We start from the raw sequence: 11,446 nt of genomic DNA on the forward strand, positions 1-11,446 counted from the left end.
CGGGGCCATGTCGCTGCGCGCAGGGGAGGAGGGTGCCTGCCGCCCCCCGGAGGCCGGTGCCGGCCGCCTGGACGCCGTGAGTACCGGCACCAACCCCTGGTCCCCAGACCCCACACCCCAGACCCCGCGGCTCAGCACCGCAACCTGGACCCTGGCCCCAGCCTCAGGCTGCAGTCCACCCGAACAAAGGCGGGCGTGGCCGTGGGGGTACAGGGCCGTGGGAGTACAGGGCCGATGGGGGGTGCAGGCCAGTCTTTCTCTGGCCCCTCTCGTGGGTGGTCCTGGGCATGGGCACCCTCCTCCTGCCCCCACTGCCCAGCCCGCTCCCTCCATACTCCCTGACCCCCTCTGGCAAGGGGCGGGGCTCAGCCTTTGTTCCTAACCTGGGCCTGGTTGGGGACCAGGGGGGACTTTGTACCCCCTGGCACCTAGGGGCAGGTGTCGGTCTGCCCTGGCCATGGCCCTGGTCAGTGGGCTGCCTGCAACCTGGTGTGGGTGACTTAGCCCAGCACTGGTGAAGGAGTGTGGGGTGCTGATGCCCAGAGACAGTGGCTTTTTTCCTTTCTTTCTGCTTTGAGCCCAGTTCTGTGTAGTCCCTCTGGCTTGCACTCAGGACACTTCTCAGCTGGAGTTCCGGACAGATCCCAGGCCTGGCTGGAGTGGTTTCTTTGTGTGTGTGTGTGGCGGGTGGGAGAGGGGGGGTGTTGCAGCTGTAGTGTCAGGGTCCCAGCCCGCCTGGGCCTCTGGGGCTCCAGGGTGGACCTGGCCAGCGGGGGGTGGAAGAGGCACAGACACAACAGTGTAGTGTGGGTCCACAGTGCCGGGTCCCGGGAACCTCATGGAAGCGTCTCAGTCTGGATCCTGAGAGAGGAAAGCGTGTGTGTGTGTGTGGGGGGGTGTCTTCATGTGGGCAGGGTGGTGTCACATACACCAGGTGTGCGGGAGCCTCATAGGTTCAGGGCTGCGGCGGGAGCCCCGTGGACCTGGAGCCCTGCTCCCCGGACAGGTCCCGCCCGGCTCTGACCTGATGGCCTAGGCTCATGATGTGGGTGCCAGCAAACCTGCCAAAGGTCCCATGACCACTTGGCCAGGGCAGCTGTGGGCCAGGCTGGGCTACTCTGTCCTCCCGTGCTACGGCTCTAGCAGCAGAGGCCTGGGAACCGTTCCTCCAAAGAGCCAGCCAGGATGGGGGATAGTGGGCCCTAGGAGCCGGGGCTCTTGGCTCTGTGCTCTGTGCGCTCCTGTGCAGGGCATGCTGCACAGAGTCTCTGAGGACGGGTGTTGGGAGCCATGCCCCGCATTCTGCACCGAGGGTCAGAGCAGATGGAAAGGGCACCCAGGACCCGCCACCTGCCTTCAGGACGCCCTCCTTCAGGACTCCTCATGGGCTTGCCTGCCACTGAGACTTGGAGAAGTTACAGCAAGGCAGACACCGGCACTGGGGTCTTGGGTTCGGTTATTACCACAGCGCAGGCTTGCTAGGGCCCTGTGCCCATGGAATCTGTGGGGAGAGGGAGACACAGCATCCCAGGGCCAGCCCTGCGGCCGAGGGCAGCCGAGTGAGCAGCCCGTGAGGTCTTGTCCTCCAAGGGCCCCATCCTGAGGCCTGGAAGAGGGTTTCCTCAGCCTCTTCTGCCCTGATCCGCCGTGTAGCCTTCTAGACCCTGGCACAGTCCCCTATAGTCCCCAGCTAAACTGCTCCCTCGCCCCGCCCCAGGCCAAGCCCTATCTTCCTCTTTGATCGCAGCTTCATGGCGGCTGAGGAGGTGCACTGGCCCGTCCCTATGAAGGCCATCGGTGCTCAGAACCTGCTGACCATGCCTGGGGGCGTGGCCAAGGCTGGCTACCTGCACAAGAAGGGCGGCACCCAGCTGCAGCTGCTCAAATGTGAGTCCTTGGGCTACGGGGGTCACAGAGTGGCCACTGAGCGGGGATGGAGGCTGGCCTCGGTCCCCCTTCTCTGCCGCTCTGCTGGGCCTTCTTGGCTGTTGCAGCAGCTCTGAGCCTCTGCTTCCTTTTGTGGTGGGTCCTCGATAGTCCTCTTCCAGCTCTGGTAGCTGTCACTCCTAGGGACCGGAGGGAAGCCTCCCTGGCCTGTGGGGTCCAGGCTGGTATAGCAGGGCAGAGATCGGGTAGACACATTGCTGACAGCTGTCTGTGGGAGCGTTAGCCTGGAGGGCTACCTGTGAGTGGTCAGTGAGTGGTCACGTGCTCTGGATGAACCTATGTGCCAAGTCAGGAGCCAACTGGGCCTCTGGAGATAACACAGGACTCAGACCGTGATGGTCCAGGAAAGCAGCTGGGGAGAGGAAGGGAGCCCTCAGGTCTGGGACATGCCCACCTCACGGATACAGGAGACTGTACTCCAGCATACCCTGTGCTGCCTAGCCGAAATGCCTTCAGCTGGGGTCTGTGGGTTCTGTGGCTCTGGATCCTATGGGGTCAGTATCTGAAGCTTCCAAAGTAGGGCCATACCTGACGTGGCCCTGGCCATGGGGTTTGTGGCCTTCTCGGGGCGATTGCTCAGCTGGGAGAGCCAGCTGTCATGAGCCAGCTCTGGGCATCTCGTCCTGTTTTCCTTGCTGGGCCAGCCTGGAGTGGAGGGAGCCTCCTGAAAGTACCCAGCAAGGCCTCCATGGCCACCCTCGCCTGTGACGGCCCCACAGTGCCCTAGAGCAGTCCGTTCTCGGTGAGTGGCCAGGCCTGCCCTGGGCGTGGTGCCTGGCGCTGGCCAGGCTGCCCAGGAGTTTACCTGTATTGGCTCTGTAGCAGACCTCTGGGAAGGGAGCCCTACGCTCCCACTCAGCCCTTCTCAGGGACAGACATCCTAGTGTCAGATTGTCTGGGGTCTCTGTGGAGGGCCCCCAGGGCGGGGTCCGTGTCTCCATCCCTGAGGCTCACCCCTGCTCACACCACACTGTCCACAGGGCCCCTGAGATTCGTTATCATCCACAAGCGCTGCATCTACTACTTCAAGAGCAGCACATCTGCCTCCCCCCAGGGCGCCTTCTCCCTCAGCGGGTACAACCGGTGAGTGTCTGCCGCCCGCAGGCTCTGCCGCCTGCTGCCCATGGCTGGGCCGGGCCATCCACTTCCCGCCCTCAGAAAGCCCTGGCTCTCCCCTGGGTGTGTCCAGCCTCTGCTTTCCCTGGCTCTCCCCTGGGTGTGTCCAGCCTCTGCTTTCCCTGGCTCTCCCCTGGGTGTGTCCAGCCTCTGCTTTCCCCGGCTTGGCCTCTCATACCTGGTCTTACTTCATGCTCTGTCTTCAGGCTTCTGCCATGGACCTCTGGTGAAGTTGGTGGTTTTTTTTGGGGGGGGGTTCAGTCGTGGGGCCTGAACTCTGGGCCTGAGTGCTGTCCATCAACTCTTCAGCTCAAAGCTAGCACTCTACCACTTGAGCCACAGAGCCACTTCTGGCTTTTTTCTTTTTGTTTATGTGGTGCTGAGGAATGGAACCCAGGGCCTCAGGCATGCAAAGCAAGCGCTCTACCACTGAGCCAACTTCCCAGCCCCTGGTGGGTTTTTTTTTTTTTTTTTTTTGCCAGTCATGGGGCTTGAACTCAGGGCCTGGGCACTGTCCCTGAGCTGCTTATGCTCAAGGCTAGCGCTCTACCACTTAGCCACAACGCCATTTCTGGCTTTTTCAGTGTATGTGGTGCTGAGGAATGGAACCCAGGGCTTCTTGCACGCTAGGCAAGGACTCTACCACTAAGCCACATTCCCAGGCCTGTGGTGAAGTTCTTACTGGGCTCTTTCTGGGGCTTCACCCGGGCCTAGAATGTGTGCTTCCAGAGTCCCGGTTAGCCATTGCAGAGTGAGCTCTGAGCTCCTCCCCCGCCGCTCCTTCATCTACCTTGGGTTCTCAGAGCCCAGGCAGCCCAGCTCTGTCTTACAGTGGCCCTGCCCAGATTCTGGTCTCCAGGGTCTCCCAGGCTGGTGAAGTCACTGGTTGAGGTCAGGAGCGGTCTTGGGGGCCCTGTGCTCGTCAGGCAGGCAGGCATGGCTGACCAGAGCTCCGGGATCTCCTGTGGAGGGGTATTCTCTTTCTCTCGACACATGGCCCTCTATATGTGCCAGCCAAGGCCTGCACTTGTCCAGTGAGTGACAGGTGAGCTGTGCCCCAGGGACTGTGCCAACCCAGCAGGCGGGCTGGGCCTCGGTGCTGCCGTGGGTGGCTGATGGCCGAGGATCTGGCCAGCAAGGCTCTCCCCGGGGAGACGTCCTGTGCCGGCCATGAATTCTGGCCGGGCGCAACCTGTAGAGCTGGCATAGAGGCAGGCCCAGGCCACAGGCGTCCGCCGTGGGGGGCAGATCTCCCCTCTTCGCCCTGCACCCTGCGCGGGCGTCCGCCGTGGGGGGCAGATCTCCCCTCTTCGCCCTGCACCCTGCGCAGGCGTCCGCCGTGGGTGGCAGATCTCCCCTCTTCGCCCTGCACCCTGCGCGGGCGTCCGCCGTGGGGGGCAGATCTCCCCTCTTCGCCCTGCACCCTGCGCAGGCCTTCCCCGCCCGTGCCCACACTGCCTGCTGTCTGAAGTGCCCACGCCCTCTGCTGGCGCCCCAGCAGGTGCTCCTTGAAAAGATGCTGGGGGCCAGGACCCACCAGGAATGGAGAGGGGGCGGCCTTGCGGGGCTGTGAGCAGCGCCAGGCGTGACCGCTGGCATTGTGTCCTCAGGGTGATGCGGGCGGCTGAGGAGACCACATCCAACAATGTCTTCCCCTTCAAAATCGTCCACATCAGCAAGAAGCACCGCACGTGGTTCTTCTCTGCCTCCTCCGAGGACGAGCGCAAGGTGATCCCGGCGTCGGGCCGTGACCGCCGTCTGGCGCCCTGACCAGGCTCAGGCCTCTGTCAGTTCCAGGCCCCGGGTTTTCGCTGCCCCAGTCTGGCCCTGAGGAGGTGTGGCTGGAGTAGTGGCGGCTGCGCCCCCCCCCCATCCACTCTGTCGGGAGGAGAGCGGGCCGAGGGCAGCAGTGGTGGGGTGAGGCCGTGCCTCATCCATGCAGGCCGGACTGGACCCAGCGGGGTGCCTCACCAGCCCTGGCCACTAGGGCGGTGGGGCCCGTGGGCGGGGAGGGGCGCCCCACAAGGCACCGTGCCCACTGGGGCTCCTGGTGACCCGCAGAGCTGGATGGCCTTGCTGCGCAGGGAGATTGGCTACCTCCATGAGAAGAAGGAGCTGCCCCCCGACACCAGGTGAGCAAGGCGTGTGACCAGTATGCGGCTGCCCCAGGACTCCTGGGCTTGCTGCACGAGCACCTCTCAGCTGGCGGGGACCGCGTGTGTGCAGGAGTGTGCCGCTTACACAAGTGCGCGTCTGTGTGAGCTCCCATCTCCCTCTGTCCGTCTGCGCTGTCATAGCTCCTGGTCGAGGCTCACACGGGCTTCTCTCCTCCGGGGAGGCCCAGCACTTACAGCAGCTCAGAGTTCTGCCTCTGTGCCCCACGGCCTTAGCTCTTTTGCTCACGGGCAGTGCTCCACCACTTGAGCCTCAGCTCTACTTCTGGCTTTTTGGTGGTTAACTGGAGATAAGAGTCCTATGGACCTTCCTACCCCAGCTGGCTTTGAACCTTGATCTACAGACTGCAGCCTTCTGAGTAGCTCGGGGTATGAGTGGTGTTAGAAGAACTGCCGGGAGGCAGGAAGGTGGCCTCCCATCTTCTGGTCTGCCTGTCTGTCCCGTTCCGCATGTGTGGGTGTCCCTGGGCATCTGGGCTTGTGCATAGGTGTCTGTGCACATGGCCCGCTTCGTTCGCCCATGTCCACACATCTGAGTAACTGCACATGTGTTCTCGTTGGTATGTCAGTCCAAGTGTGTCTTGTGTGTATCCTTGGACTTACCCAGTATCTGAGTTTGTCTGTTAGAGTGTCCTGTGTGTGCACACGTCTTTACGTGAGTGCCGAGGGACTCTGGGTCTGGCGTTCAGTGCTTGTCCCCCAACACCTTCCCTGTTTCAGTGACTCCAGCTCAGACACGGACAGCTTCTACGGTGCAATAGAGCGGCCTGTGGACATCAGCCTGTCTCCATACCCCACGGACAATGAGGGTGAGGCCTGGGTCTGTGTCTGGGAGCCTTCCCTCTCCACGCCTGGCTGCTCACAGTGCGGGGCCAGGCTGCTCTTGGTGGCTGTGGAGGGGAGGGAGGCGTGTTAGGCTGTGCTTCAGTTGTCTTCTGACAGTGACAGTGACTTCCCAGTGTTGGCCATCAGCAGTCTGGGCTCTGGATTCAAGTCCTGCCCCCTCCTCCCCGTCTCCTGAGCACCCTGCTCCTGTGCCGCTGTGCTAGGGTACAGTGGCCGGGCTGTCCATCCTGTGTGCAGCGGGGCCCGGGCCCCCTGTGGCCTCACCTTCCACCTGTTGCCCACAGACTATGAGCACGAAGATGAGGACGACTCATACCTGGAGCCTGACTCCCCCGAGCCCCTGAAGCCCGAGGGTAGGGTTGGCGGGGCCAGCATGCTCTGCAGTGGGAGGTTGGCGGGGGGTACCAGACGGCAGGAGTGGTCTGGGCCCAGAGAAGGCTAGATGGGTCTGGGAAAGTGGCTTCATGGTAGAGCGCTTGCCTAGCATGCATGAAGCCCTGGGTTCGATTCCTCAGTACCACATTCACAGAAAGTGGCACTGTGGCTCAAATGATAGAGTGTTAGCTTTGAGCAAAAAGAAGCTCAGGGACAGTGTCCAGGCCCTGAGTTCAAGCCCCAGGAATGGGGGGAGGGAAGGCCAGATGGGGAGCCCAAGGCTGCTGGCGTGCTGCATTCTGGGTTGGCGTCCGCTGACCCCTGCCCGTAGCGGGTGCTGTAGCTCCGGCCTCCCCCAGGTGACGCGGACTTCTCTTTGCTCTTCAGACACCCTGACCCATCCTCCGGCCTACCCTCCCCCCCCAGTGCCCACGCCCCGGAAGCCAGCCTTCGATTTGCCGCGGGCCCACTCCTTCACCTCCAAAGGCCCAGGCCCTCTGCTGCCACCCCCCCCTCCTAAGCGAGGCCTCCCGGAGGCCAGCCTGGCTCCCCTGTGCCTGAGAGAGCCCACCCTCAGGGCGCCGGCCGCCTCCAGGAGGATGAGCGACCCCCCACCCAGCAGCGCCCCCTCGGGGCCCAGCCCCCGCAGACCCCCTGACTTCCGGGAGAGTCTGAGCTCCAGCCCAGAGCCCTGGACCCCCAGCCACGCGGCCAGTGCCGTGACCAGCGCCGCCGCCGCCGCCGCCCGCACCTGTGACAAGCTCAAGTCTTTCCATCTGTCTCCCCGGGGCCCGCCGACAGCCGACCCCCCACCCGTGCCTGCAAACAAGCCCAAGCTCCTGAAGATGGTGGAAGAGCTCCCCCGGAGGGAGGCGGCCAAGCCGGGACTCTGGGTGCCCCCCGTGGCCCCTCGGCCCCCTGTGCTGAAGTTGCCCATGCCCGAGGCCACAGCTGGACCTGCGGTGCTGCCCCGACCAGAGAAGCCACCGCTCCCCCACCTCCAGTGAGTCTGGCCGCGGTGCCTGCCGCCCCTCCCCAGGGACGCCTCCCTGGCCTGCCCGGTCAACTGGCACCCAATGCATTCTGAGCCTGTGTCGGGCCATCAGGCGTAGAGCCTGCCTCCATGGGTCAGCCTCTTCTGCCCTGGACGGACCCAGGGCTGCAGCTGACGGCTGACCCGGCCTCTGACAGAGGCCCAGGGCAACGGGCAGAGGCCCTGCAGCCCGGGGCTGCTTCAGAGGCACTGGCCAACGTGTGGGGCACCAGGCCCCTGCATCCGCTGCTGGCCGGCCGGGGGCCTCCAGGGCCCTGCCGTCCTGACGCTTGCGTGGGAAAGCGGGCGGTGAGCCACGCGCCGGCCTGCCGGAGGCTTGCCTCAGAACGTGGGTGGGTCTGTGCCCAGGCCCGAGGCCGCTCCAAGAGCTTTCTCCTGTATTGCCGGGTGGCGCCAGGGTTCCACTCCACACAGCCCCTCCCACCATGGCCCTCCGGCAAACCGTCTGGCACCCGGGTGGGTTCCTGCCTTGCGTGGCGGGTGAGCCACAGGGGCGGCCTTGCTGGCGCTCTGACGAGCGTACCCCATGGTGGCTGTGGCGCCCCCTCCAGGGCTCTGTGGCATGTGGAGCCTCCGCCGCTGGCAGCCAAGCGTCTGGAGAAGCACCTGTGTTTGCTTCACGAGGGCCCACAGCGGAGGTGAATGCTTTCAGTCGGTCTGCCAAACCTGGGTCTGGCCTTACCCACACCCACCCTGGCAGGGCCTCCTGGTCCTCAGGCACGGGTGGGCTTCTCAGAAGCTCTGGGGTTTGGGGAGTGGGCCAGTTTACCCCCCTCCCCTGTGGGTACTACAGTGTTGTCACTTGATGTCCCTGGGAGCGGATTGCCTTGCTCAGCCTCTGCTTCGCCAACGCCAACGGCTTGCCAGGCGGGGCGGGGCCTGGTCAGGCTCCCAAGGCCGATCATTAGGAGACAACACCTTGCGCAGATGCCCTGGTGCCTCCCATGTCAGAATGGCGGCCCTGACTTCCTACTTGGTTCCTGGCCGCCTTTGATTTCCACACCCCACGGCAATGAGCGCGGCCCTCTGAGCGCCGTCCTGGGCCGTGAGCACTGCAGATCCTGGATTCTCATGCTGAACCGGCATGAGAATGGGTGCAGGGGGAGAGGAGGGTGGCTCGGGGTGACCAGGTCTTGCCTTCCTCCTCTTTTCCCCACTGCAGGCGATCATCCCCTGATGGGCAAAGTTTCAGGAGTTTCTCCCTTGAAAAACCCTGGCAACCCACACAGGCCAGGACTGGCGGAGAGGACTCGGATGAGGACTACGAGAAGGCAAGGCTGAGTGCAGGGTGGGATCGTACGTGCCAGTGGGCAGACAGGTCGTGGGAGCATCACAGGCCAGGCTGGCCCTCACTGGCCTCCCTGAGCCAGGAGCCCCCAGAAGGCCAGAGCTGAGGGGGATGGGACACTGCGAGCTTCAGGATCCTGGAGTGGAGGGGCAGCCAGATGGGCAGTGGTGGCCTGGGGAGGGTCCTCACTCGGGATCTTGGAGTGGAGGCAGCCGGACAAGGCTTGGGTGGTATGTGGAGGTGACTCAGGTCTCTATGATGATTACTGTTGGCTTCTTAGGTGCCGTTGCCCAACTCCGTCTTTGTCAACACTACAGAATCCTGTGAAGTGGAAAGGTTAGTGCAGAGTCCTCTTGTACTAGTAGGGACAGGGTGCTGGGTCCCTTGCTTTCCTGTCCCCTTTGCTCACCTTGGTGCTGGACAATTGCTGGCCCAAGCACACAGCCCTAAGTGCAGCAGGAGCCCTGCTCCCCACTGGCCCACCTGGTGTCAGGACAGCCAGTCTGAGACCCAGAGGAGCATGTGGCCTAAGCGTGGGGTCATGGAACGCACGTGCTCCGAACTCAGTCATGGCGTGCACATGGCCGCATGTGGGGTTGTGGCATTATTGATATGTGACGCACAGTGTGGTTACAGTTACATGTCAGGTAAAGAATCTGTTTCCTTTGGACAGTGCAGCATGGCTGTTTAATTTTAGGTTGTTCAAAGCCACAAGTCCCCGGGGGGAGCCCCAGGACGGACTCTACTGCATCCGCAACTCCTCCACCAAGTCCGGGAAGGTAGGGTGCTGGCACAGCTGTGACCCTGGAGCTCTGGCCCTCCACACCCCCCAAGTAGCAGTGGGGACCCATGGCTTATAGATCCCTCCCCACGCAGCCTGGGCTTCAGCCTCAACTGACCTCTGTCTGTGAGCCCTGTGTCTGGCAGTGCTGCACCTGGTGTCAGAGCTAGGGGTCATCCGCAAGGTGGGCCCGGAGGGGGCGGGGCATCAGAACTGCAGTGGAGGTGGTGCCAGGGCACAGGTGTAGGAACGGCAGGACACCAGCTGGCACTGCCCACGTCCTCCAAGCGTGTAGTATGTGATCTCTGACCCTCCTCTCCCACGTGTGTTTGTGACAGTTTCAGGCAGTCCAGGGCCCTGCTTCTGCTGTTTATGTCTCATTGGAGGCTGAAGGCAGAGGCCCCCAGGGCTAAGGACTTCCCTGACAGGTGTCTGTGGCCAGGCAGGGGTTCTGGAGCCTGCGGCCATCTCACCCCTGAGGGCCAGGTGCTTCTGCCTCTCCGCCTCTGAGGTCCTTCATGCAGCCTCTCCTGTCTGTCCCGTGCTTCCCTCCCTGTAGGTCCTGGTTGTGTGGGATGAATCTTCTAACAAAGTGAGGAACTATCGAATCTTTGAGAAGGTGAGGGCCAGGCCAAACTCCTTCGCAGCATGTGAGCGATGGGTGGGTTGAGATCAGCCTCTCCAGGATGTATCCCAGCCCTGTCCTTCACCCCTCCCACCCTTGCCTTGCCCTTCTCTCTGTGACCCTAGAGGAGCAAAGTGGAACCACCCCTGGCTTTGTGTTGGAGCCTTGGGGGTGGCAGGGAGGTGGGAATTTGAGGAGCTCAGGCCCGTGTGGCGCACGGGGGAGGAGCAGGCCTGATCGTCTATGCCACGGTCACTGCTGACTGACCCTTTTTACAGACAGGGCATGGGGTTGGGGAAACATGCTCGGTGGGGCCACCTGGCCTGCTGAGACCCATTGCTTCTGCCTTCTTCTGCCTCCACAGGACTCCAAGTTCTACCTGGAGGGCGAGGTCCTGTTCGTGAGTGTGGGCAGCATGGTAGAGCACTATCACACGCATGTGCTGCCCAGCCACCAGGGCCTGCTGCTGCGGCACCCCTACGGCTACTCCGGGCCCAGGTGACACCTACCTGGCACTGCTGTGGGACCGAAGCAGCAGTTGGACCAGAGTGCCAGGCCATGCAGATGGGGCTGGGCCTGTGGGGTGAGATCCGAGGAGCAAGTCGCATGCTGGATGCCGGGCCTTCTCAACAGACAGCAGGCCCCACCCAGCGGGCTGGGGCTCCAGGCTGGACTTGGCCACCGACTACGTGGACTGGCCGACTGCCCTGGGCTATTTCCTAGGAACCTGAGGCCCAGGACTGAACCCACCTGGACTTTGGGGACACAAGGTCTGGTCCCTACTACACACCTACCCTGCAGCAGACTGGGACTGGGCAGGACTGGGGCTGTTGGATGGGGTGCGGCTGGCCCCGGACCTTCCAGCAATGCCAAGGCATGGCCTCCAAGGGGGGCTGTTGCTTCCCAATAAATCAGGTGATCTTCACACCAATGGCCAGGGCTTGGTTGGCAAGGAGGGGCAGCTAGCTCTGCTCTGAGCCCACATGCGTCCAGGTGGGGAGCAGCTAACGGGAACCATAAGAGTTGGTCCTCCCTTCTTCTCAGCCCAGGCCACCGGGTGACGTGCTGGGGGCTCACAGCAGTGTCAGGTCAGGACACAGCGGAGGCCGTCTCGGTTCACAGCCCACATTCTAAGCCCAGCAGGTGCCAGAGCTGAGGGTGTCCTGTGAGCCGGTCCCTGGGCTGACTTCGCAGGCTCGCAGCCTAGTATGGAGACACTGGGCTTGACATGCCGGCGGTA

The 11,446-nt window shown here is 63.1% G+C and overlaps 1 protein-coding gene across 2 annotated transcripts in view; it reads left to right on the forward strand.

The window, feature by feature from the left end:
* Nucleotides 1–11,112, forward strand: part of Sh3bp2 (SH3-domain binding protein 2) — a 31,852-nt gene extending 20,740 nt beyond the window's left edge. For both annotated transcript variants that reach the window (XM_013023856.1, XM_013023855.1), the window contains exons 2-13: nucleotides 1,748–1,887; nucleotides 2,928–3,030; nucleotides 4,674–4,791; nucleotides 5,125–5,195; nucleotides 5,958–6,046; nucleotides 6,368–6,436; nucleotides 6,846–7,461; nucleotides 8,675–8,783; nucleotides 9,081–9,136; nucleotides 9,498–9,579; nucleotides 10,141–10,200; nucleotides 10,571–11,112. In XM_013023856.1, the coding sequence (XP_012879310.1) occupies nucleotides 1,752–1,887; nucleotides 2,928–3,030; nucleotides 4,674–4,791; nucleotides 5,125–5,195; nucleotides 5,958–6,046; nucleotides 6,368–6,436; nucleotides 6,846–7,461; nucleotides 8,675–8,783; nucleotides 9,081–9,136; nucleotides 9,498–9,579; nucleotides 10,141–10,200; nucleotides 10,571–10,708 (1,647 nt within the window). In that variant the 5' untranslated portion in view covers nucleotides 1,748–1,751 and the 3' untranslated portion in view covers nucleotides 10,709–11,112. The remainder of the gene's footprint in view (nucleotides 1–1,747; nucleotides 1,888–2,927; nucleotides 3,031–4,673; nucleotides 4,792–5,124; nucleotides 5,196–5,957; nucleotides 6,047–6,367; nucleotides 6,437–6,845; nucleotides 7,462–8,674; nucleotides 8,784–9,080; nucleotides 9,137–9,497; nucleotides 9,580–10,140; nucleotides 10,201–10,570) is intronic.
* Nucleotides 11,113–11,446: the final 334 nt, after the last annotated feature.

This window comes from Dipodomys ordii, unplaced genomic scaffold, assembly GCF_000151885.1.
Source record: "Dipodomys ordii isolate 6190 unplaced genomic scaffold, Dord_2.0 Scaffold71, whole genome shotgun sequence".
Classification (NCBI taxonomy): domain Eukaryota; kingdom Metazoa; phylum Chordata; class Mammalia; order Rodentia; family Heteromyidae; genus Dipodomys; species Dipodomys ordii.